The sequence below is a fragment of the Ambystoma mexicanum genome, chromosome 1p, assembly GCF_040938575.1.
Source record: "Ambystoma mexicanum isolate Mex_15411 chromosome 1p, UKY_AmexF1_1, whole genome shotgun sequence".
Taxonomy (NCBI): Eukaryota; Metazoa; Chordata; class Amphibia; order Caudata; family Ambystomatidae; genus Ambystoma; species Ambystoma mexicanum.
The window spans coordinates 1,213,828,998-1,213,852,935 of NC_090921.1; the positions used below are offsets into that span (position 1 = coordinate 1,213,828,998).

The window sequence follows — 23,938 nt, forward strand, 5'->3', positions numbered from 1 at the left end:
GGCACACAGATCGTTCCTACGCCCTGGGGTGACTTCAATTGTGAGGACACTGGACGTAAATATATCACTTTTAACACTAATGCTGAAGTTATGGCAAAAAGGAAAAGGTTAGGGAAGGAAACAAAGGTTAACATGTTTCTCAAACAGGTAAGCACTTTTCAATCCACCAATAAAAAATAGGTTAACCCTTTTCCCAGCTACACAATTAAGGTATGTATGACTTTTTGGAGGTATAGTTAAGAAGAGTCTTCAGAGAGCCAGGACAGCCAATGCCAATTGAGCAAAGTCTAGGGGAGCTGAGGCACTTCCTGTAGATAGTACAAACTTCTTGCACAAAGTTAAAGAGTTTTTGTAGAAAAATACTGTTAGGCCACAAGCTGGGAGGCTTGTGAGAAGCAAAGATGCAAAAGGCAGCAAATAGAAGTCTCCAGTGAGAGCAAGCAAGCTACACACAAGAGGTAAGCACCCCTAGTAACACGGTACCTTGAGTCTGAAGAAAAGGTTCCAGCTGGCTTCAGTTTCTGTTGTAGTCCTGCAGATCCTGTTCCTGGGCCTCAGCCCTGGAGACAAGAAGGACGACATCTGGGGACTCATGCACTACGTTTTTACGGTCGGCTGCAGCAATGGGCACAATTCAGATCAGCGGCACTTCGCGGTTTCAACTGCGGTTCTTGGACACCTTGTGGGCTTTCCTTGCTTCTGGGGTCCAGCACTGTGTTGAGGTGGCTCAAACCTGGTTAGTCCTGCTTCGAGTGAGTCCAGAGGATCTTCCTGGAGCTTGGACCCGGCTTAAAGACGATGCACTCAATTCTGTTCTTCCTGTGCCCTGGCACTCGGTTCCTGCAGCAGCAAAGAATTACAGCCAGCAGAGAGAGGGGTCCCAGTCGAGTTAGTCTGGTGGCCGATTGGTCCGACCAACCCAAGGGGAGAAGTCGTCCTTTCCGGGCTTCTCTAGTCTATAAGAAATTCCAAGCTTCACTAATACAGCAGGGCTTCACTAATACAGCAGGGCTTCACCGGGCAAACCAACGGTCCACGAGGGTGCAGCAAGCTTCTCTTCCAGTTTCTTCTTCAGTTCCTTCATCCAGTAGTCGACTCTGCCTTCCTTGCAAAAGACCTTGCCTTTTCTGCAAGTTTCTCCCACTCATTTGCAGCTTAGCTGTCACTGACACAGCAGGGTGGCTATCCTCCAAGGACAGCCAGCCGGCCAATCATCTTTGGGTGCATTCCTGTAACCAAGGAGGCTAAGCACAGGGAGTTTCTGGCACCTCTCTCGTTTCCTTCCCTCCCAGACACGCTGCAGCCAGAGGCGGGCTTCACCAGTGAATCCCACCAAAGACAAAACGAACAAAGGGACCACACCTGGTTTGGCCTGCAGAGTGAATCTTAAGAAGGACCTTTCCAACAAAAAATGGGGAGAAAAGAAGACCGGGGCCATTTTTACAAGATGGGCACCCATAGGTGCAATACTGCAGCTGAGGATTCAGCCTGCGGTAAAAAACGCACAATGGTAGGAAAAATAAACCACTGTCACCTGCTATTAATTGTCGGAAGGGTAACATATTTTACATGAGAAGATAAAAGGGGATACTAAGTAACCCCTCCAGCACTCTATGTAAGATAATAGTGTGTGCTGCGTCTACAAAGAGAAAAAGGTAAGTAAAGTCAAATGCTGTGTGTCACAATACAAATCGATGATGCATATGGAGTTTCTCAGACGCCAAAACCCAAAGAAACAGGGTTCAAATCAAAGAAAAGTCCATGAGAGAGTGGGAAGGATAAAAATGAAAAGTCCTAAAGTCCTGCAAAAGAGCAAGGTAGAAGGGAATTAACACAGAATGGAGAATTCTCCCTAGCATTTCCTGACCTGTGTCAACCCCAGAACGTTTTGCTTGGACTTGGTAATTATTTTACTTTGTCCCTAGGCGAGTGAGAATCTTTTTCCCCTCTCACCTAGTCTTTTACACTTCATGGGTGATCTTTTTATATCTCTCCGTAGTGTTTGGTTGGAGTTCTAGTTTCCTATAACTTTTGGGCTCCCCCGTTAATTTCTCTCTTATGTCCTTGGGTGAACTATTGTTCCCAAGCAGTAAAGAGGGATTTACATCCCTTTTACATTTTGTACAGGTGAGCCAGCACACCCTATCTTATGTGGAGTGCTATGGGGATACAATGTATCCCCTTTCTTACTTACCTGGTAATTTTTGTTACAATAGCGAGTTATCTTCAATGGTTGGTGGCAGTTGTTTTACCTTACGACAGTTGTTTTTACTCGAAGGCTGTTAATTCAGCTACAGTAATGCACAGAAGGGCTGCTATTCAGCTGGAATGATGGGTTCCTTATTTTCCGCCATTTTTAAGTTGATTTGTTTCCTAGGTCTTCCCCTGCCATTCTAGGTGGGAACAACCTCAGTGTAAGTTTGGTCTTTACCAGGAATCATTTGTACTCTCCAGTGGTAGACTCTGCCTCTAAGCCCCAAAAACATGCTTTTTATGCACTTCCCCATTCATTCACAGCCTATGCGTCAATCACATAGCAGGGTGGCTGTCCTTACAGGACAGCCAGGCGGCCAATCAGGACTTGTTTCGTGCAGGTACACCTAGAGACAAAGGACAGGGAAGTTTCGGTACCCTCCCTCACTTCCTGCCTTTCCAGACACACTGGAGCCTGTGCAGGCTTCACGACTGAAGCCCGCTAAAGGCAAAACACACAAAGGGCTCAAACCAGTGTCAAATAACAGAGTAAAAGCCCAGAAAAAACGAAAACAGAAAAAGGCGAAAAAAGAAGGGGTCATTTTGGGAAAATGGACACCCATGGCTGCTGTACTGCAGCTGAGGGTTCAGCCTGCAGTAAATATGCACACCACTGCACCCAGCCATTTAAAGTAAGTTAGTGTAACAAAATATGTTACACGAGAAGTGGGATAGGAATTACTAAGTAACCCCCCCCTCCCATCCCCCGGCAATCCACATAGGGTGGTGTGTGCTGGTCCCACAAAGAGAGAAGACAGACAGGGATCATCTGACTAGTCTTGGCAACGGTAGTTCACCCAAGAAAATGTATCTAAACATTCCGAAAATTCCAAAGGCCATTTCAGTGGCACTGCACCCAAGGTGCTTTGTGTCACTATACAAAAAGCAGATGCCTATAGAGTTTGTCAGACACAAACACCCTAGTCAGGAAAAATACATGAGGGAGTCCCACTCACTCAGGAGGAAAAACAAATCAAAATCCTCAAATCCAGCAAAAGAGCTGGGGTTCTCTACGGTTGAATGGAATTAGCACAGAAAAGAACCATCTCCCTAACAACCTTTTATGAACCATCTCCCCAACAACCTTTTATGCACAAGTATTCATGGTTATAACTGTTTATATTTTAGTAGGTGTACATCAGATACCATCGACAACATGTAGATTTTGTTTAAGGAGGCATGCGACAGACCCAAAGTGTTCAGTTTATGTGGAGTATTCCTTGATACACAAAGTTCCAACCCACGCTGTTTGGACATTGGTGGATAGCACTTATAAGCGGTTCAAGCATCAAACGGTATTAAAGCTTTATTTTTAACATATGAAGCATGCGTAATGCCACGAAAAAGCTGGATTCCAAATGCAGTTCCTCACCTGTAGTGGAGCCAACTATAGCAGTGTTCTGATCCACAGCCTCAAGGAACTGCCCAATGACAAGCGGGATACTCTGGATCCGCTTCACCTCCTCCTGGGCATGAAGGAATTCCTTCTTCAGATTCTTCTGCTCATCCTTGATGTATTCTTCCTGTACCTCCAAGAATTCCAGTTCTTGCTGCAGTTTCTGGAACAGGCAAATAACAGTTTGTAACTTGCAGTTATTCCGCCAAAACCTTAATCTTTACGGTGATACATAAGCAAAAGCTCCATCCCATTTACTTTGAACAATTAAGGCATGGAACACTTGAAAATGCTCAGATTGCTTACCAGTATGTATTCTTCATTACTCCTAGTCATTCTTTTCCTCCTCACAGTACTTCATGTAAGCGATATGCCTTTTGACAGAACCTTTCACCAAACCTCTTCTAACTTTTTCCCTGCTAAATGTTCCCTCCCCATCCTATATAAGGTATAAAGCACACAACCTTTCCCGTAATGCTTGTGCTCATACGCACAAAACTGGGATGACGTGGAGGAAGAGTACATCAGTGCTTTGATGAGGCTGAGTAGGAGTGACAATTACCAGTAAGTAAATCAGAGCATCACCTCCGTGTCACTCTTCCTCATCACAATACCTACTTCATGAAGGGCCAAATTTCTGAAACTGAACAGAACAAACCGCTATTAAACCTAGCGCTGAACGTTGCTCCAAGTCCAAGAATGACCACCGGAGCTCAGTAGGAAAAAAAAGGCTTGGAAACAGCAGCACCAGATTGAACCCTTGGCTTAAACTACAAAGCGCATTCTTCACAGACAAGACACAAAAGAAAAGGCCTCCGAGATCCCAAAACTTCCTGAGATTCCAGAAGGGTAAGGTAGTCCTTGAATGGGGAGAATACAAAAACAATTCCCATCCACGCATACCTACAGTGACCATGCCAAACTGAGGCACAACTGACATCACTCTGACATCACTTGCCCCGCGAGGATAACCCAACCACGCCCATGCACGCTTCAAATCAGGCAACTAACGAGGAAGTACCGAGAGCACAGCGCAGAAGACCCCCACCCCCACGCTTTCCTTTCAGTCAGACTTACTTGCGGGAACGATATGACCACCACTCTTGTAAGCCCATAAGGGCACGACCACTGCCAGAGGCCCTCCCTGGAAACTCTCGTAAAACCTGCAAACAAGTAAGAAGTCACTGCAGGCAGTCCCTCACCTTCTCTTGGCGCAACCACATGAAAGAGGACCGTGCCAAGAACATGGGTGGAGTACCAAGAGGAAGCAGAGAAGATACCCATACCCTGAGGAGTCCAGTACAACTTCCCCCAATGACCACAAAGACACCCTGTGCATAAGGAACAAGCACCCACTATGAGTGAAGGCAAGAGTAAGTTCCAAAGGAAGAAGGTGCCCGACTATACCATAAACCTCACACTGTTGTACAGAGAAGCTGATCGAGCATATGCAGTACTCTCAGTAACAGAACCTCACTTCCTGTGAAATACCCTGCGGGATGGGAACAATGATAGACATGGACCAACAACAATGCAACAAGTGTGGCTCTAGGAATTTGACATGCCAACCAACTACTAGCATGGCCAAAGGTCGGAGACCAGCACTTGAGACACACAAAACAATCAGATAGGGATAAATCTAGTCAGTGAAGACCAATCTCGAAGCACACATTGGTAAAACCGCAAAGCCAAATTACCAGAAGAATCCACCCAATATCACAAATGCATGGCCATTTCAGGACCCATCAATGTGGTATGCTAGTTGGCAATATCAGAGAGACTGTGGGAATCCCAAAGCCTAGAGTCAGCCCTCTGTCACTTAGAAATACCTGGCTATCCCAATGTGGTTTTTGAGGTGGCAAACAACCAAGCATTCTCAAGATCATATGCAATGGCATGGCACCAAATGAATTGCTTGAACATGCATGCCCATGATTCCGATGCTTCAAGTGGTCAACAAATGCAGCCACTGTCATACACTGCTCCACCTGGAAATGGGCGCAAGCGCATACAGCGACCCGATGAACAGATAAATGGACAACCATTAAACCCAAGAATGCTAAAAAGATGAGCTGCTGGCAGGAACAGCAAGAAAGATGTGGGGGGGTGGAACAACTCCTGCCACACACCTAGTGTCTCAAAGCACAGGGAGCACAAGGAGATGGTCCACTAGGAATAGGTCCCTGCATCACTGCAATCGTGCCACTGGACAGAGGGGTTCTATGTATGCTGAAGGACAAAATTTAAAACAGTCCCCAAAAGGGGACAAACAGCACACACAGTGCCCAATCAACCGACAGCAGCATGACACTGCGAGCAATGAAAGTATCTTGCACAAGACACGCAGATCAAGTTACATAAGAGGATGACACACAGTGACGCGCAAGTGACTAAAAAGAATTCAAAGTATTTAAAAAGTGAAGCCTATCAACAAGCTTCAAGAGGTACTATAGCTTGCGCAAAAAATTCATGAATGCATGAGGATGAAAGCAGAATCAATAAGCACCAACACGATCTGGGAAGGGACGTGAACCCCTTATCACCCAGTTGCATAATCGGTAGAGGGCACTGTCCCTCTCACACCCACAAAGGCATATCTGGCTCCCTGCTCCAGGATACTCCTCATATCCGTGGACTACCACTCGCTACAGAAAATTAAGTTTGATGGTGGGGGAGCAATCGACCAGACCAGAAAAAAACTCACACTTCAAGATTAGCAACCTCACATCTTCCACCCTTATGAGCATGAGACCAGCATAGGAAAGTCAGAGCCCACTGTCAGTAATACCAAGTTATACGTGGGCTAAAGATCCATAAGCAAGTAAAGTAAGTACCTGAAACAACCAGCACAAGAATGCTTTGGAAGGCCCCTGCAGAGAATTGGGGCATCACGCTCTTGTCACATGGGCAATTAGGGGATACTTGGATCCTGGCAGACTAGAAAGTAACCCACAGCTTACAAAGCCTTGGAATATAGCCTTCACTGAGGCTCAACATCTCCAAGCTGTGGCAACCACAAGTCATGACTGCATAGTGTACTCCCCCCTAACCCCTTCACCCTGTTGCACATTCTGTTGCAAATAGCATGAACCATTGCTATCAAACCTCCTTTCACAGCATCTGTGTGTGTGTGTGTGTGTGTGTGTGTGTGTGTGTATGAAAGCAGCTTGAAAACAATTACTGAAATTTAGGAAAGGGTTGAAACTTTTTTTTTCTTCAATAATCCATCCCATGACTTGATGCCCCATTGTCCCCAGTCTCTTCTCTCTCTCATTCTTCTTTTCTCTGCGCCCTGATGCCTAGGGGCTCCGGTGAATTACAAATGGACAAATAAATAATATGATCAGAGAGTCACAATTACATCACTGTATAGAAATACAGCAGGTCCACCCCCAGGGTCCTCAGAGAAACCAGTACACTTTGGTCAGAGTGAGCCGAAGATCCTAGGCACAGAATGACCCAAATCATAGGTGACAGCATGCTTCTTGGGTGCAACACCAGAAAGAAATCCTATGCAAAATGTCAGTGCTGCATACAAAGTAGAAATGGTTTCATAAATAGATATACAACATGGTACGGAACTTCACAGCCCCTCAGAGTGAAGTGGACCTAGCAGCTCAACCAACAATGGGTGAAAGAAAACCATTGCACACCGAACCAGAACTAACTTCCCAGCCTCAACACATCAGGAGGAAACTGCAGGGAAGGGCACCTAGCACCATGTCAGAAACGTTGCCATGCCACCCTCATCAGACATACAACATCAACCTGCATGGGGAGACTAGCTCAAACAGAACTGCTTCTTGGTGGGCAGACAGAACCGGTTTTGATCAGCAATGATCATCATCTCTTAGCCCTGAAAGCTTTACAACTACCATTTCCAAGTACTGCTTCAACTAAAACATGAGAAGTTAACATCGCCAAGGAAAAAACACAGAATACATGTGCCATCAGGGATCGAAGGTATATATGAATAGTTAAGGACACCCAGAGGGCGTGGGGATAGGATTGTTGCAGTAATATTTGGTTTGACGGTTCATAAACACAACAAATGTGAAAATGGTAAATGAGGATATGGGAGGAGTTGGGAAATACGCAAGTACTCAATGCGTCATCTGTACATGAAGAAGCCCGGGTGTTCATTATTTTTCTTTCAATTTACATGGACACTGGTTAGGGAATACCCACCTACTGGTGTTGGTAATACTTGTCCCAGCCCCGGGAGCTCCAGAGTCTGTGCATGCACTGTAGGACTTCTGATACAGAGCTTTGAGAGCTCTCTTGTTTACTGGGTGAAAAGCTCAGGCCTCCCATCTTGGATCCAGCCACTTTGAACAAGACTGAACAATGGGACATTACTTATGGCCAGAAATACGTCAGGGGACGGTGGCCCTACGTCTATCGTCTGAGGAGGTGGACACCAGAGCGTCGAACTCGGAAGGAAAAATCACATGGGAATGAGGATCCAGATGGAAACCGAGGACGGACTACCATAAGGAACTGCAAAAAAAATTGAGATGATGTGGGTTGTGGGAAAGGTCATTCAGATAGGATGTCAAATATTGTGCAGGCGGACCATGTGGGGATTTAAGGAGAAGGAAAGTTGGAGGCTGGTTGGGTTAGATTGGGTGGCTGGCTAATTGGGTGCGGTCAGTTTATTCGGTTTGCACACCGGATTTGAATATTCTTGCGCGGTGCATTCTCTACCAGACTATCGAGTCTTATTTGATTCACGCTTGATAGAGCACTCATACCCTTCCCCTCATATGGTGCATCGTGCGTGTGCTGGCCCTTTGGTGCGTGGGCTTGCTTTCTCCACGCAACAGACCCTCAATGCCACTCAACCACACACTTGGAGGCTCCCTGTGTGAAAGCAGGTAAAGGCCCAGAGACATGAGGTAAGAATCCAGATTGTAGCTGGATCTACCCTACATGGGGTGCTGGTCAAGTGGTAGAAAGTGCCAAAAAAGAATCACAGCGACTTAACATGTGATGCAATATACCATTCCAAGAAACTAACAACGCAACAGCAGATGCCAATACTTGCATTTGCTATAATTCTTGAGAAAGCATCATCATGCCCATTACACTCTCAAGGCATATGCCACTGATACTCTGTGGCCTCAAATTCACTGCCAACATTGACCATTGGTACTGCTCAAACCCTGTGCTTTGCCTGCAGTAGTTAGAGCCCTTTGAGGGTCCTGCAGGTACTGAGCACCCACGAGTTCCAGCAGCGTCTGCATACTCTCCCAGTTTAGGGCCTACTTCCCTCTCCGATATCTGAGCCCAGCAGAACAGAGGGGGGAGAAAACATGAGCAGGTTGCAAAACACAAAGCCCAGCGGGTGGTTATAATCCAGGGAGCAATGATAGTAGCCGAGCAGGCCTTTGGATTGCCCAGAAGAACAAGATAGTGTATAGGGCATGTGCTTCATACCATGGATCAGAGGGGGAGGGGCCTTAAAGGAGGGGATTATTCAGAAGATATTTGGGCAAGATCTCGTCAGGAAGTCAGATTGTACTGCGAGGAGGAAAAGTGGTAATTTACCTTGCGACTCATTGTTAGGAAAGGTTTTCTTTTTGCACCTTTTCCTCCATAGATTCTTATGGGGCCCGAGTCTTTTTGCTTATTTTGTAACCCTGCCCTGACATTTTGTGGTCTGTAAAGCTCACTGCTTTACTTCCATGGCCTGTTTTGCCCAGTCTAATAGGGAAACTGACTTGTCCCCAAGACTGTCAGTACTGAGAGACTTTTGTCCCTCTTTTGGAATTCTTGTATTACCACAATTGCACACAATCACCTTACAGTGAAGTGCAGTTAGGATACTTTGTATCATTATAACTTTTTACCTGATGGCTTTTTGGTTAATTTGAAAATGTGCCTAGGACAAACTGTTGGCAGCTGTGTGATTTTAACAATTTTGAAATTTTTCTTGTGCACTTTTGCATGTACTGCAAAGGTACTAAAGGTGCTTGCAATCTAAAAATCAATTTGCCACAACATTTTAGCTTCTTTTGCAATCTTGTCTTTTGCCCTTAGTTCAGGAAATGCCATATATGGTAACCCTTTACCGGTAAAGCTGCTGCTTTCGTGGGCAAGTGGGCTTTGTCTGTGGGAGCCAGAGGAGTGGAATGGGATTGTATGGTTCCCATCCAGATCCTCTGGTGCCCGAAAAGTCTGTTGATGGACGTTGTGATGACAAGTGGTTGTCCAGGATTGAACAACACTGGGCTGTTTGAATGTTGCAGATCCTTACCAATGGTGGGTTTGGGCTGGCTCGCAGCCTGAATCTTGGATAAAAGGAGGGCTCCTGCAGTTATTTGACAGATCATTGTTGGAACCAAGACTCGACGAAGAAGAGAAGCCATTGGACGACCCCTGCAGTGACAAGCACCAACTCCAGCAATTGGCCCGGTTAAGCCCTGCTCCTCGATCTGATTTATTCGTTGATGCTTCAACCCTTTCACCAGTGGGAACAACCAGTCTCGACCCCTGCTTACAGATCCATGGCTTGGAGCCATTAGAAGTGTCCCTAGACCATCCGGTGGACAGACTAGCTCCCTTTTGGGCTACCATGCTACAGCCGTTGCTGCTCCGAGCAGAGCCTTGGAACTCAAGATCTTTGGCTTATGCCATAAATCGCATGTCCTTGCAATTTCAGCCTTCTCACAACAAAGGAAGCTGAATTGCGTATGCATCAGTGTTCACTGCTTGAAGATAGCCTATTGCCATCTGACCATGATGACCTCTGCTGGAACCATCCTTCTAGAATCATGTGAAGTGTCCTGAAGGGTCTGCACTTTGTCTTCATTTGGGGCCATCTTCAAGAAGTTGCCTAGAACTGCCTGGTGAGAACGGCAATCAGCTTGTGAAACAAGAAGTAGCCTCTGCTCCTCACCGGAACTAGGGACAGACGATTGGAGCCCCAGCTGAATTCCAGAAGACCTGCAATGTCACCTGGACAAATCGGATTCAGGGGGGATGGGAGTGGGAGTTCAAGTGAACATACCAGTTTCTGCCCTCCAGTCTCCCATAGGGTAACATTGGATGGAAAGCACTTGTCCCTATAATCCCTCTGGCCTGGCCTTTGGTTGTCGAACCTGGGTCATGGATCCAGTCTTAAGAGTTACCACACCAGGATAGAGGGGTGCACTTACCTTATTTGAAGTAAATATTTGCCTTACTTTAAAGAACTTTACCATCACCACCACAGCACACTGCATCGGGTCTGAAATACCATGCCCGGAGAAACCATAGTGGAACTTGTGACTTTTTGGGCAAAAGGGCCCAGACATCTTTGGGCTGGACTTCATAAAACAGAGAACTGGGTTGCGATTATTCTTTCCAATCTAACTTTCTGCTTTATTGAATGAAGCACCTGTTGACTACTGGCATGTAATCTTATTTCTAAAAGGTGAATATATGCGAGATATATGGTTTTTGAGTACAATACTAACTTGTGATTTGCAGGCTTAGTGTGTTTAGAAAGGGCTAATAAAGTATTGTGTTTTCATATACTTAAATGACCAACTTGAATTACTGATGTTTTTCTGTGTGGACTCATTGCAGCCCCAGAGCGCACTCAAACGATTCCTCAGACTAAGACTTGACTGCGTATCCACCTAATTTGATTGGGTTTTGGCTAACAGCTCAGTGTCTTCTCTGTTTCTCATAAATAGGGTGGCCGCATATAATCAACCCAACTCAACCCACCCCCCCACCTCCACCCCTGACCCCCTCTTATCACTCATCAATGTGGAAAAGTTAAACGAAATATACAATAATAAGAAAAAACAACTTCATTTTTGCCTTTCTGCTCACCTTATACCGACTGTACAGGTCCTCCAAATCTTCTGGTTCGGGACCCAAGAAAGACAGTCCGGTCTGTGGCCTGGAGACAGCTAAAATAGGAGTCTCATCCTGTCAAACAATTCAAAAACAAGTGATAAACATGTCAAGAAGCGTGGCTAATCCTCTGGTACAAACCTAACAAATGTGGCCATTATCTCATCTGCAATAAAGAAAGCACTGTAACATACATGTCATATTAAGCGAATCAAAAGCACCATCAAATAAAAACATTTCACAAAGATTTTGCCAAAAGGATAGAAGGAGAGAGAAAGAGGATCAACTCCCGCTGCAAAGTGTAGTGCAGGCCCACTGATGGTATAAGGTGACCCTTCTTGCTTTAGGTCTTTCAAAATTCAGACACTACTTAAAAGTGCAGCCCTTCCATTCAGTGGACAAACCCTTAAAGATACCTTGTGAGACATCGCTACAAGGGGTAAACCCAATGTGGATGCTGAGGTAAGTTACTTTAACACACCCCTTCATCTGTAAGACTCCTATTATTCTCTAAAAAGCAGGATATTATCATCAAAACGTATCCTGATGGACAGGCTTTTACAATACTGAAAAGGTTTACAACAGTGCGTGGGCATGAGTGACAAACAATCCCATTGTGGGCGCACTGGTCATATGCACAACCCCCAGGATACATATAGTTATTTCACACTGGCCCTCAAGCTGGACTCACTGGACAAGTACGATCACCTCTCGCGGGTAAGAAGAAATAGATGCAACAAACCCAAAAATATAGGTGGCGTCACACAGCAATGGACTATGCAAAGAGTACTGACCTCCATCTACCACAGTACAATTCAGCTGCAGAGCAATATTGCAGGACCAGTTCAGAGTCCCACCTTACAACGGTTAGTCACCACACACTCAACATTAATTCGGACAGCAGTTTGCTGGATACCAGAAGTGCGCACTATTGGACCAGGCTACAGGGGTGCATAGTCGTATCAACGGCAGGTGTGCACTGTAACATACACTGTTGCCATTGATCAAAAACTAGTGTGACAAACTAACACTATACAATTTCAGACAACTAAAAGTTTTAGTGGGTATTACAGGTAACACAAAGAGCAATACAGTCATTCCTGTAAAAGAAAACTGATAAAGCTATGATATCACATCTGTACTGCAATCCATTAAGACCTCAGAGCAGTATAAAAATTACAACAACGCTAAACTGATTACCTCTCAGTAACCAGGACTCCACTGTTATGACAGGACAATCTGCAAGTATTATATAAACATTGTCACAATCTCCTGTTCACTGCTTTGCATAGGAGGCATAAGGGAGCAGGGTCTGATTCTGTTTTTGTTGTATCTCCTAGACCCCCCAACTGGAAATAACGATGGGCTTGAGAGTGATGATTGGCATACAAGGGCCATGGGGTTGGGCTGTCCAGCTACAGCCTGTAATCCGTTGTCTTGGAATATAGCAGGCATACTGAAATACCTGGAAGATCCCAGTTTGTCTGACCTTATTAGAGGACATCATTTAATGCTACTACAAGAAACTACGGCTTTGGACAAAGTTGAAATGCAAGGGTTTCAGCCATTTTATATCAGGGCGCATAAAAAACCTAGGGGTGGTCTTCTCACCCTGGTTGATCTTGCATCAAGCTCGCAAGTAGTGAAAGGACCAATAGATTCACTGGACCTACAACCTCTGGGGGTGAACATGCTTAAGGGTCTCAACTTGTATTATTTAATGTTTAGAAAAGATCAATTTCCTCCTCTGCCATGAAAATAGTAAATAATATCTATGATTTGGTTTTCTCATGTGAATAAATGGATCCAAATAAACCCCATATATTAGTTGCAGGGAATTGTAATCTTCAATTCAAGCCCCTGAACAAGTTGGAGGGATTATGGGAGGATCAGGATGAGGCTTTTGAAATACCATCATTGGTTGGGGCTTATCCCAAAGAGGTGCATAGCCAACCCATGGACCGCGCACAGTCCTTTATGCCCATGATCCGAGAGCTTATAATTGGTGGCACGATAAAGACCAAGAGGCTGGTAGAATGTTCTTTGGCTCGAGTGGTTCCTCCCTCATCATTACATTATCTTGCCAGTTAGAGATTGGCAAACATTGTGAGATTTTAGAACGATGTGAAAGCAATCACAGACCCTTATTAATTTCATTCAACACCTGCTGCAACCTAGAGGTCCAAAGGATGGCTAATGACAACATGCAGGACAACTGATCGGTCACGCTCAGTGATCTATTAAATGGGCCAATCTCATGGAACGAGATGTAAAACCAAGGATCTATGGGGCAGTTTTGCCATGCATGGAAAGAATTTGTATGCAAGTGACCACAAACCAAGAGGTTTTATATCAGTTAAGTGGTTTGGTCAATAGCATCCTTCCTTATGTTACTTGTCATGGGAGGGCTATGAGGCATAATATACTTTATAAAGCTAACTGGTATGGCCAAGATTACAGATTAGCTACGATTACTGGTAGCCAGTTTATCCTCTGGACCACCAGTGGATAAAGCTCATTTGTGGTTCTGTAGAGCAAACTACACAAATAAATAAACAAAAATAGTTACAGAAAAGAAAGATGCATATAAAGTCTGACTGGAACTGCCTTTTGGAAGCTTATGAAAACCAGGACAGTGCTGCCTCAGGGTTCGAAATTGAGATTCAATAAGCAGGAGCTAAAACCAGCTCCTGGGTATTGGCATCACCCAGTAAGCAGGAGCTACCGCAGGGGAACCAGGAGCTACCAGAGATGCTACTTTAACTTGTTGTCCATTTTGTATGAACCAATGTGTTTAAATGTGTTTTAGATGCGTTTTAATTATTTTTTATTAACCTTCTCAAAAACTCCAATGCCACATTTACATGTTTGGAAGGAACCAGTTGGCCCTAGGAGCAAAATTAGCCTGATCCTTCTGGAAGATGGTTAGTAGTGTTGAGGGTGATGTGGCCCTTGTTGGGAAGGGGGCAGTCGCGCCCCACCTGCCCCCAGGCGTTAAAGTAAGGCAAGATACATTCTAGGCACTGTGGCAAGGGGGAGGGGGAGAAGTGAAAGGGACGCCTTCTTGTCTAGCAGTACCCTATGCTAATGTAATCAATTATAGCATGTTCATATAGTATGGGCCAAGGTGCGGGAGGCATTGTTATTTTGAGTAGATATTAATAATCCTAGGTAGAAGAGAAGGCTTGCATGATAAGTGCACTATGCCAAAATCCACAAGGTTACAGAAATCTCCAGTCACAATGAGCTCTCACGAGGACGGTTCGCACCCGCTGCACTGTTTATTCATTGTTCTTGAAAGTGTTGCAAAGATGTGTCTTTGATCCAAAAGGAATGTGCCCCACAATGCTGCGATCAGAGGCCGGCGCCTGGTGTGACCCGGCCCATTCCCGAGTGACCATGAGTTACAGCCCACATAACTGACTGAACCGTAAGATCCCTGAATTCCATGACACCAGGTACCCTTTGACCACCAACCCCAAACAAACAAGTCCTGAAATGTTCAAGAGGATGGACAGGGTACGTCGTTGAAGCGACAATCATGTGATTTGCATTGTGCGGGTGCGCGAGGGATAAATTATAGTTCAAAACGAGGGTGGAGACCTTGGCGTTGGATGGTGCGAAGGGAGTGAGTGAAATGTGTCTGTGTGTGTGAGGGTTAGAGTGCCCCAGAACCTCTGTCTGTTTTGAAGCCTGCCAAGTACACAGAGTGATAAACAATCTATATAGGAATATAGTTACTTTATTTTCTGACCTTTGACTCAGATGAGCCCCGGAGTGACCATGTGATGGAAGACAGACGGACTGGGAGCAATAAACTGCCATCCCATACGGATAAAGGCAGCACCTGTATAGGATCTATCCAATCAGCCACGCGGGTTTCTACCGTTCATGTTGCGTCATAAGTGACAATGTTTTTCTTCATAAGATTCTGCTTGTACCTTTCTTTGGCAGAACATTCTTAGCAGCAGAATTCTTTGCTGTTGCTCTCATTTGCGCATGAGATTAAACTTGTTATCCTAACAAGATCGACTAGGGCCTTTCTTCCCTAGCGGGTTGCATTTTCTCTGGTGTCAGAATTACAGGGCTTGCTTTCACCCTCCAGCGAATTATCACTTCCGATTCCTGGAGTAACCATGTTTCTAGACTCCATGATGGCAGAGAGGAAGAATGTATTAGATTAATACTGAATGATAACGAGGTGGGGAATTCAGATAGGATTGAAGGAGGTATATGAAGCCCTAAATTCACTGAAGGAATGGGAAGGCTCCAGGCCCAGATAGGGTCCCCATTAATATCTTGAAGGATGTACCCATGGTTTTGCTCCACTGTCTAGTAACTTTTTGGTTACTGTGACAGGTCCTCTGTTTAGGCTAGTGGCAGTGTACCTTTTTGCATGACCGTTTGTGGACGTTCACAGCTACAGTAGGGTACACAAGGGTCACCAGTGACCCAAAAAGGTGGCTGTATTTTTCTAAGCCCTAAACAAGATGACTTGTCCTTTTTTGGTCTCTTCTTCTACCTTTCTGGATGGGGGACATTTCTCTGGTCCCTTTGCTGGGCTTCCTAAGAAAAGCCTGAAAATGCTCTACGAGCGACTTGCAAGACAGGAAGTGGTGAGGTGACCAAAACTCCCCTGGTCTTTGTTCTGCACTGTGGCTGACAAACCAGTTCAGACTGGGAGGCTGGCTGTCCCCATTAGACAACCACCACCTTCACCCACCCTCGCAAGTTTGAATGGTGCATGGGTCTGGATTGGTGGACTCAGCCGGTGCTCCTGGATACTTTCCGAGGTCCTGGAGCTCAAACACTGGGCCACTGGAACAGAAGATTCCAAAGAAGAAACCCAAAGAGGGACGCCGCCAGCGACTGCTTAGCAACCGCTGCGGTGCAGACCTCAAACTTTTACACAAAAACAGAGGTGATGGCTGGAAGGTTTAGAATGAATCTTAACCACTGGCATTGCCCTGGGCAACCCTCCAGACCATCATTCTTCGGCTGCCAAGCCATTGGCGCCTCACCGCTGGAACCGTCCTGCAGCAACTGCTGCTTCTCTCCAAGGTACTGTCCTACCCCTAGCAAAACCAAGCTGGAGCCTGCTTGTTGATCTTGTGTTCCTGAGGGGTGCAGGTAGCTGGTATCCTTCACCCCATCCAGGGCTTCCATAGCGCTTTTTCACCTGCCATGAAGAATTATAAAAAACAGGCATTCTCTTGGGACTATGCTAAAATGACTAACTTGACACAAATTACGTTTATGAAAAGTTGATTAATGTTACCCCAGTGCTCACCAGATGCGCTTATTTGTTTGGAAACCCATGTGCTCTCTATTGGAGAGAGGGCTTCGTTATAATCAAGTCTGAAGCATCCGGTGTGTTTTTGGATAATACTTTATTGTCCTTAGCTCAGCAACTCTCCGGATTAGCAGGACAAGACACAAAAGGTCGACAGAGACACTGGGCTCCCCACACGCCTTGCAGCCACCTCCGCTCTCGCTCTCTAACTCCCAACCGTCACTCGCCTCAACATTCCACTTGAAAAAAAGTGACCTCACAGGCACCACGCACACATGCGCCAGGCACACGTCATTACGACACATCCTCCTCCCTTATACACACCAACACAACAAATGCATGGAGCACTGACCAGCAAAGCACCACACACCATGACAACACTATACTCCAACCCCATCACTAAGGCCAACCCAGCAATGAGCATTGAAGCACAAAGGAAAAGACAAACAAACACAACCCTCTCTGCAGAATCAGCACCAGACCACACTAGTGCCAGCATGTCCACCACACGGTACCACAGGCCGCAATACCAACCCAACAGTGAACACACTATGCACAGTCACACTTCCATCATCCAGCAAAGTCAGAAAATAGATAACCCCCTTTAAAACAGCGTAAACTGTCAGTACAAACACCCAACACCAATGAGTGAACCCGAACGCCACAAAGTGGCAACCTCAGCCACTGTCAGTAATACCAAAACATTTAGTGAGTGAAACCAAAATACCACCAAATGGCAACCCTTGTCACTGTCACCCCAATCACCTCCAAATAGCAACTTAAACCACACTTACTAAAACGAACAGCTTTAGTGGCAACCTCACCAGCATGGTTGCCTAAACAAAACACTTTTAATAACAACTCATCAATCAGTAAACACCTTGAGTGGCACTGTAGTAGCCACACACAATTTAGTTTCTGTACTCCCCAGAAAACATGCACACCCAAACAGAATGCAAACACCCCCAACACGACGCGCACACCATCAATCACCCAAACACGCTGCTCCACACTCAACCACACCAAATATAGGCATGAGAGATACCACTACACAAACACAATTGCATTATATATTCTTAAATCGCAATTACATATGGTCATGAACCTGCCCCCTGACCACATGTCCAAACCCAAAACGTGAAAAATCGCCCCCCCCCACAAGTTCACAGTAAAATTCTGAAAGGTACACTGTCCTTAATGTTCCACAAACCCTAGGGAACCCCGTTACACTTCCCAAGTCCGTTTCCCCTCCGGCAACTCCCTCCGACTGCAACCTCGGCACCCCGGTGAAGCCCTGCAATAAGTCAACGATTTCTCCCAAATTACCAGAACCCCAGACAAGTTCAGGTCCAGTCCTTATCCAACCCACCGAACCTGAAAAGAAAAGTAAAGCAGTACAGACAGCATCATCATCATCATGAACCCTGCACCTAACATATGCAGCTACCACAAACATCCAACACAACAACAGCCGCCTACATCTAACACCTCCAGCCCTGGGACCAATGAACTTAACCCCTAAACAGACGGCCCAGAAGGAACTGACAAACGTAAAATGGTGAAAAAGGAAGAGAGGGGCCATTTTGAGAAAATGGCCATCCATGGATGCTGTACTGCAGCTGAGAAATCAGCCTGCTGGTAACTTGCACAAAAGACAGTAAAAAGTAACGACTGCTACCAGCCATTTAAGTAAATCAGTAGTAATAAAATGTCACATGAGGAGTGGCAGAAGGAGTTACAATGTAACCCCCAACACACCACATAGGGTGGCGTGTGCTGGATAAGAGCTATCCTACTATTCTTGGGAACTGTAGTTCTCACAAGAAAATGTGTTTAAACATCAAGAGCAGTCCAAGGGACTTTTCTGTGACACTGCCCACAGGGTGCTGGGTGTCAAAGTGGTTACATGTCTTATTAGCTAAGTAATAACAAATAAAAATGTAACAAAACCAAAATAATGAAAAAAATAACAAATGATAATTTTTTGGTGGGCACCCCCACCCAAAAAACCCCGTTTCCCCCAACTAAAGACCCACCTCAACTGCTTCTCCACAGGATGTAACCCTTTAACCCACCCGCAGACACATTTGATTTGTTCCTTATAAATTCCATTTGTTCGTTTTTTTCGTTATAAAGACTGTATACCTTCAAAGCAAAAGGTAGATGCCTGTATTAAACATATGGAGTTTATCAACAGTAAAAAAAAATAAAAGCCTGTCAGAGAAAAAGAATGGGTGAGGGCTAAAAAGTTCCACTCACTCAGGAGATTAAATTCAAAAAAGTCCAACGTCCAGCAAAAGTGCTGGGGGTCTCAGGTTAAAGGGAATTAGCACAGAAACTGAAAATTCTCCCTAGCATGGACTACTTGTTCAAACATACCTAGGGACCTGTGGGTGAAAGCAGGAGTACAAGCTTCCAAGAGTGTTTTTTCATATTTTTGGTTGGGAGAGTTTTCGCTTCCTATTTTGAGAGCATTTGCTTATTCTTAGGGCGTAACAATGTCTGCCACACCCATTATTGTTAGGGATGTGGGCTTTACAAAATAAGAATATGGTCAAGATTTACAAAGCAAGAAATACTAACTTTGACAATCTACTTGTTACTGCAGGGGGGAGATGAGTTGCTAAAGCCATTTAACTACACATTATGTTTTACGAGGGAGAAAATGTTTCTTTTTTATTAGGGTATTTATGGAGCATAGACCTAGGTTTGGAAAGCAACTGACCACTTTACAAGTCATAGGGGGGGGGGGGAGTACATGGCTAGAGAAGCTGACAAAAGGGATCCATTAAAATAAAAAAGAAAAAAAAAAAAAAGAAGGTGGAGCCAACAATGGGGGAGGCAGTGGGTGGGCAATTTGACAGCAAAAAGATCTACAAGTAACCAGTGAAGGGTGTGTGAACGTAGAGTCTTGAGCTTCTTTCTGAGATGTAGACGAGAGGACAAATCTGGTGCTGGCAGGAAGGTAGTTCCAGTGTTGGGGAATACACAGATATGGCCAGTCTTCTGGCTCTTAGGTTCTTTAGGTTGAGAGTTGAAGTCTGCACATGTCCTTGTGCTGGTGCATCACATGCCTCCAAACATGCTGAGCTGCTCAACGAGGTAGCATGGGGACTTGACAGCGATGGCCTTGTAGATGATGCAGCAGGAAAGTGATACATGCTTTTAGCAGGGGCCAGATAAGTTCATGGAGGGTCCGCGTGATGTGGTTGAATTTGTGGAGTTCTTTGATCAGTCCCGTGTACTACGTAGGACACATCTCAGGTGTACTAGGAAGACCTTTGAGGAGGGCAATGCAACCAAACAGGTGGCAAGAGTAGAAGGCTTGGACAGCAAATCTAAAGTTGTCTGGGATGAAGGGCTTGATTTTCCACAAGATGGAAAGTTGAGACCTATCTGCTTTGTCCTGCTTGTCAGTCAATATAGAAACCAAGGGACTTGGCGCAAGTGGCCAGCTTTGGTGTGTTTTCTTGTAAAGAGGATGCAACACAGATTGGCATTGTTTAGAAACACAAGGCTCTAAAGATCTGTTATAGCAAGAATGTGTGAAAAACATATACATATATAGTTTTAGCGATTGTTTCAAAGCCATTTGGATATAACTAGCAAATGACCTGTAGGTTTAGGATATGACCCCCAACTGACATCACTTCCAAGCTCCAAGCAAACAAATGCACCCCACAAACTTCAAGGTGCTCGCCCTGCGCGAAAACACACATCACTCAATTTAAAAAAAAAAGTGTTAATCTCAGTAGATCCCAACGAAGCACCGTCCAAAAACATAGGATTTATCTAGTGTTTTAAAGGTTAACAAAACTGCGGCCCCTGAACTGGTCAACGCAAATGAATAGAAGCAAGATTGTTATTGTAAAGGATTATATTCTCCATAAAACACTCTTCATTCAGCTTGTTTCTCACGATGACACAGCAGACCTGTGCTCTAAGAGCTGGAGCGATTTTGCTCATTAGTCTTAGTGGGAGTTTTGAGCCAGGCATGTAGTACGGACTGAACCTCATCTATCTCCCGCCCTCTCTCCACTCAGTACCTGTACTTTTTCGGCCACCGCAATACCAAGCTCCTCCATGATTCGGGATTTCCTTCTCTGCCGGCTGCAAGACCCGGTGACACAGTGTCACAGAACGTCACTTCCCCGAGCAACACAAGAGCATGATGGTAGCTGTAGTCTTTTTTTTCCTCCGCGGCCAAGTAGCCGCGCATGCGCAGTAATTAACTTACCACAATTTGCTTGCAAACTTTTAAACATTTGTGGTGCTGCTCGCACTGTCACTGGAGGTAAAATACGCGGATAGAAATCTAGCACAGAGAGAAAAGAAACCATGTATGTTTGAGAGATTTCTATAACTATCTACACAAAAGCTGAAGGACGTGGTATTTGTTTAATATTGTAAGTATTCAGTAAAAGAATAAAGCAGCTCCCATTCTTGTATTATGTTCTTTGCTGCTTTAACGGTGACTGAGTTTCCTCCGATGTCGAAGTAAGTTTCTTCCTGATCTATTTTCTCTTTGAGAAGTATATGCGACTATACTACTCCGAAAAAGACATGGCGATCAGGACGACGGCGGACCCAGTGTTGTAACAGTGCCATGGTACATCATACTTTTTGATCTGGCAATGCGTGACCTATTTGTGAATACATGCCTGCTGCGCGCATGCCACATTGATCAGATGTACAAATCAAATGGAATAATGCCTGGATTACTTCACGGTAATCTTCATTACTCCCAGTTCCATTCTTCCTTATCACAGTACTTTTGAGGCCCCAGCCTCCCTTAATATGAACCCTTTTCTAACTTGAATTACTCTGTCCCTCTCAGGAGTATTTATACCTCCTTAACCTATCTACATTCATGGCATAACAGCACCAGGACTTCACTCCACACAACATGCACATTGACAATACCGAACTTTAGACTCACTACTATTGGAGGAAATAGCTTCCCGGTAAAGGCTGCTAAAACCTGGAACTCACTACCACAAGACCTTAGAGCTGACCTGCCCTACCTTTGTTTCAGGAAAAAAGTCATTCAATTCCTTACCTCGACTGACCTCAGTTGACCGGTGTTACCTACCTCCTACTGGTATTAACCACTAGACCCTTCACTCTATACAGCTGTTACTCTGACCTACTCGAACCTGTATATTCGAACTTGTATATTCTGTAATTATTTGTGTGACCATATTGTATCTTCTAATGTACACTGCGCTATGATGTAACCTTGTAAGATTCGCACTCTCTTGCCATTGCGCCCTGCTACCCCTGGGTCTGGCGCGCACAGAAAATGAATAAAACAAACAAACAAACAAACAACAGCCTGCTTTACTGGAACCTCTGCTGGCTCTCAACTGCACTGTCTAGATCGAACATTAAATAAGAGAGAATTGTCTGGCATCAGGAGAAGCCGAAGGCACTGGTCAGGTGGAAATCTATTCAACAATCTGATAAACAAGCATTGGTAAAGCAAATAGTTTTGGCTTTTGTAGTTAACAGCATTTTATATTTTTAGGCTGTGCTCCAGATAAGATTTTGAGATGGGAGTATTTTACTGCCTATTTTTAAACTTTGAGAGTAAATGTGATTTCAAAAGAGTAAAAATGAATGTGACATCCAGCCGACGTGTGAAAAAACAGTATGGAAATCATAACCATGCGGCATATTTCTACATTGTGACAGAATACACCTTGCATTATTTATCTAAGGTCTGGCCATTTGATCTCTCCTGTATATATTTAAATGTTGAAAATGCAGAAACCTAGCCAATTACATAGTAAAGCAAACATACAGTGTATTGTGTGTTTTGAGGTTCGATAGCAGAATTGTCTTTTGATCAATGAAAGTACTCATTTCCTGGAGCTTTTACTATCTAATTGTCAATGTTATGATACAACAATGCAGAGAGGCAACAACTCCATGCTAAATTCTATACCTAATCTCATGGTCAAATGGATATTTATATATCGCTTTTGGCAAAACGCTGTACATAAAACATATTTATCACAATTATCACCAAACCAAACTCGGTACTCCTTTATCGACCTCGTAAGGATGAAAGGCTGAGTTGGCCTTGCCGGGATTCGAAGATCAGGCACAGATTGTAGGAACAAGCGCTCAACCGGCTGAACTATCTTATTGACTAACACCCTTCAGAGGTTGGTAAACTTGAGTATCAACTGAGGTATAATAATCACAGTGCCTAGATGTTGGACAAACCACGTATGAAGCGGTACATTAAGTTACATACTTATCAGGATTATCACAGGGACTGGTTTTGCTGAGTTTCTATTTCAATTACAAATGTAACTTTCATTTATTTTTTTTTTTAACAGTGCTTGCACTGCACTTCCTGTAGAGTTAGGTTTTGGATTTTTTAATTGTACTCTTGAAGATTTGAGAGACTTTAACACCTGTGATTGGTGTAATGGCAACCACTCACCCCTGAGCAAAGACTCTGCTGCCGCTGACCATTTATAGTAATGTACCCTATTGACTGCAAGGTTGAATGGATGTAAACTAGACCATGCATACTCATTATTTTACACACTGTTTTTATAATTAGAGTGTACATTAAATTATAAGTGTAAAAATGATCTGCCTCTGCATGATTATGCACACAGCATAGTACCTCTGAAAAATACAATTGTGCAATACAGGTTTGCTTTCACTGGAAATCAAACATAATTTGTTACTAAAGATTAATTGCAACTTAGTTTTCCATCTTATTAATTATATAATCCTAAAATGCTAGGAAAATAAATATGCACAGTGCGTCTGTTTGCTCGATGAGCATCTACACACAACACAGCAGAAGCTGAATGGAAAGAAACCATCCCTTTATCAGTGTGCTGTTTCTTTTATTGAAAAGCTTCAGAGAAATAAATTTTGTTTGAGAGGCTTTTCTCCATGGCTTGCAATTACATCCATGCAGATAAAAATCAAAAGAAGCGTTCTGGTGTCTTTCAAGTAACCTGACTTTTGCACTGCCCTTTGCTCTAAACATGTGTGTAAATGTACACAGGAAAATAATAAAGTTGTTTTATTTACAAAATGTTCATGCATAAAAAGGCCTGGTACGAACCTTATCTGGAGGCCTTTTTCCAGCTATGTGTACAGTAAATAATTGGAAGAAT

The 23,938-nt window shown here is 44.4% G+C and overlaps 1 protein-coding gene across 1 annotated transcript in view; it reads right to left on the minus strand.

Annotated features, from left to right (window-relative positions):
• Positions 1–20,986, minus strand: part of PSMC4 (proteasome 26S subunit, ATPase 4) — a 184,191-nt gene extending 163,205 nt beyond the window's left edge. The window contains exons 1-3 of the mRNA XM_069604943.1: positions 20,837–20,986; positions 11,474–11,572; positions 3,626–3,812 (exon numbers count right to left, since the gene is read on the minus strand). Of these exons, the coding sequence (XP_069461044.1) occupies positions 3,626–3,812; positions 11,474–11,572; positions 20,837–20,875 (325 nt within the window). The 5' untranslated portion in view covers positions 20,876–20,986. The remainder of the gene's footprint in view (positions 1–3,625; positions 3,813–11,473; positions 11,573–20,836) is intronic.
• Between the last annotated feature and the right edge of the window lie 2,952 nt (positions 20,987–23,938).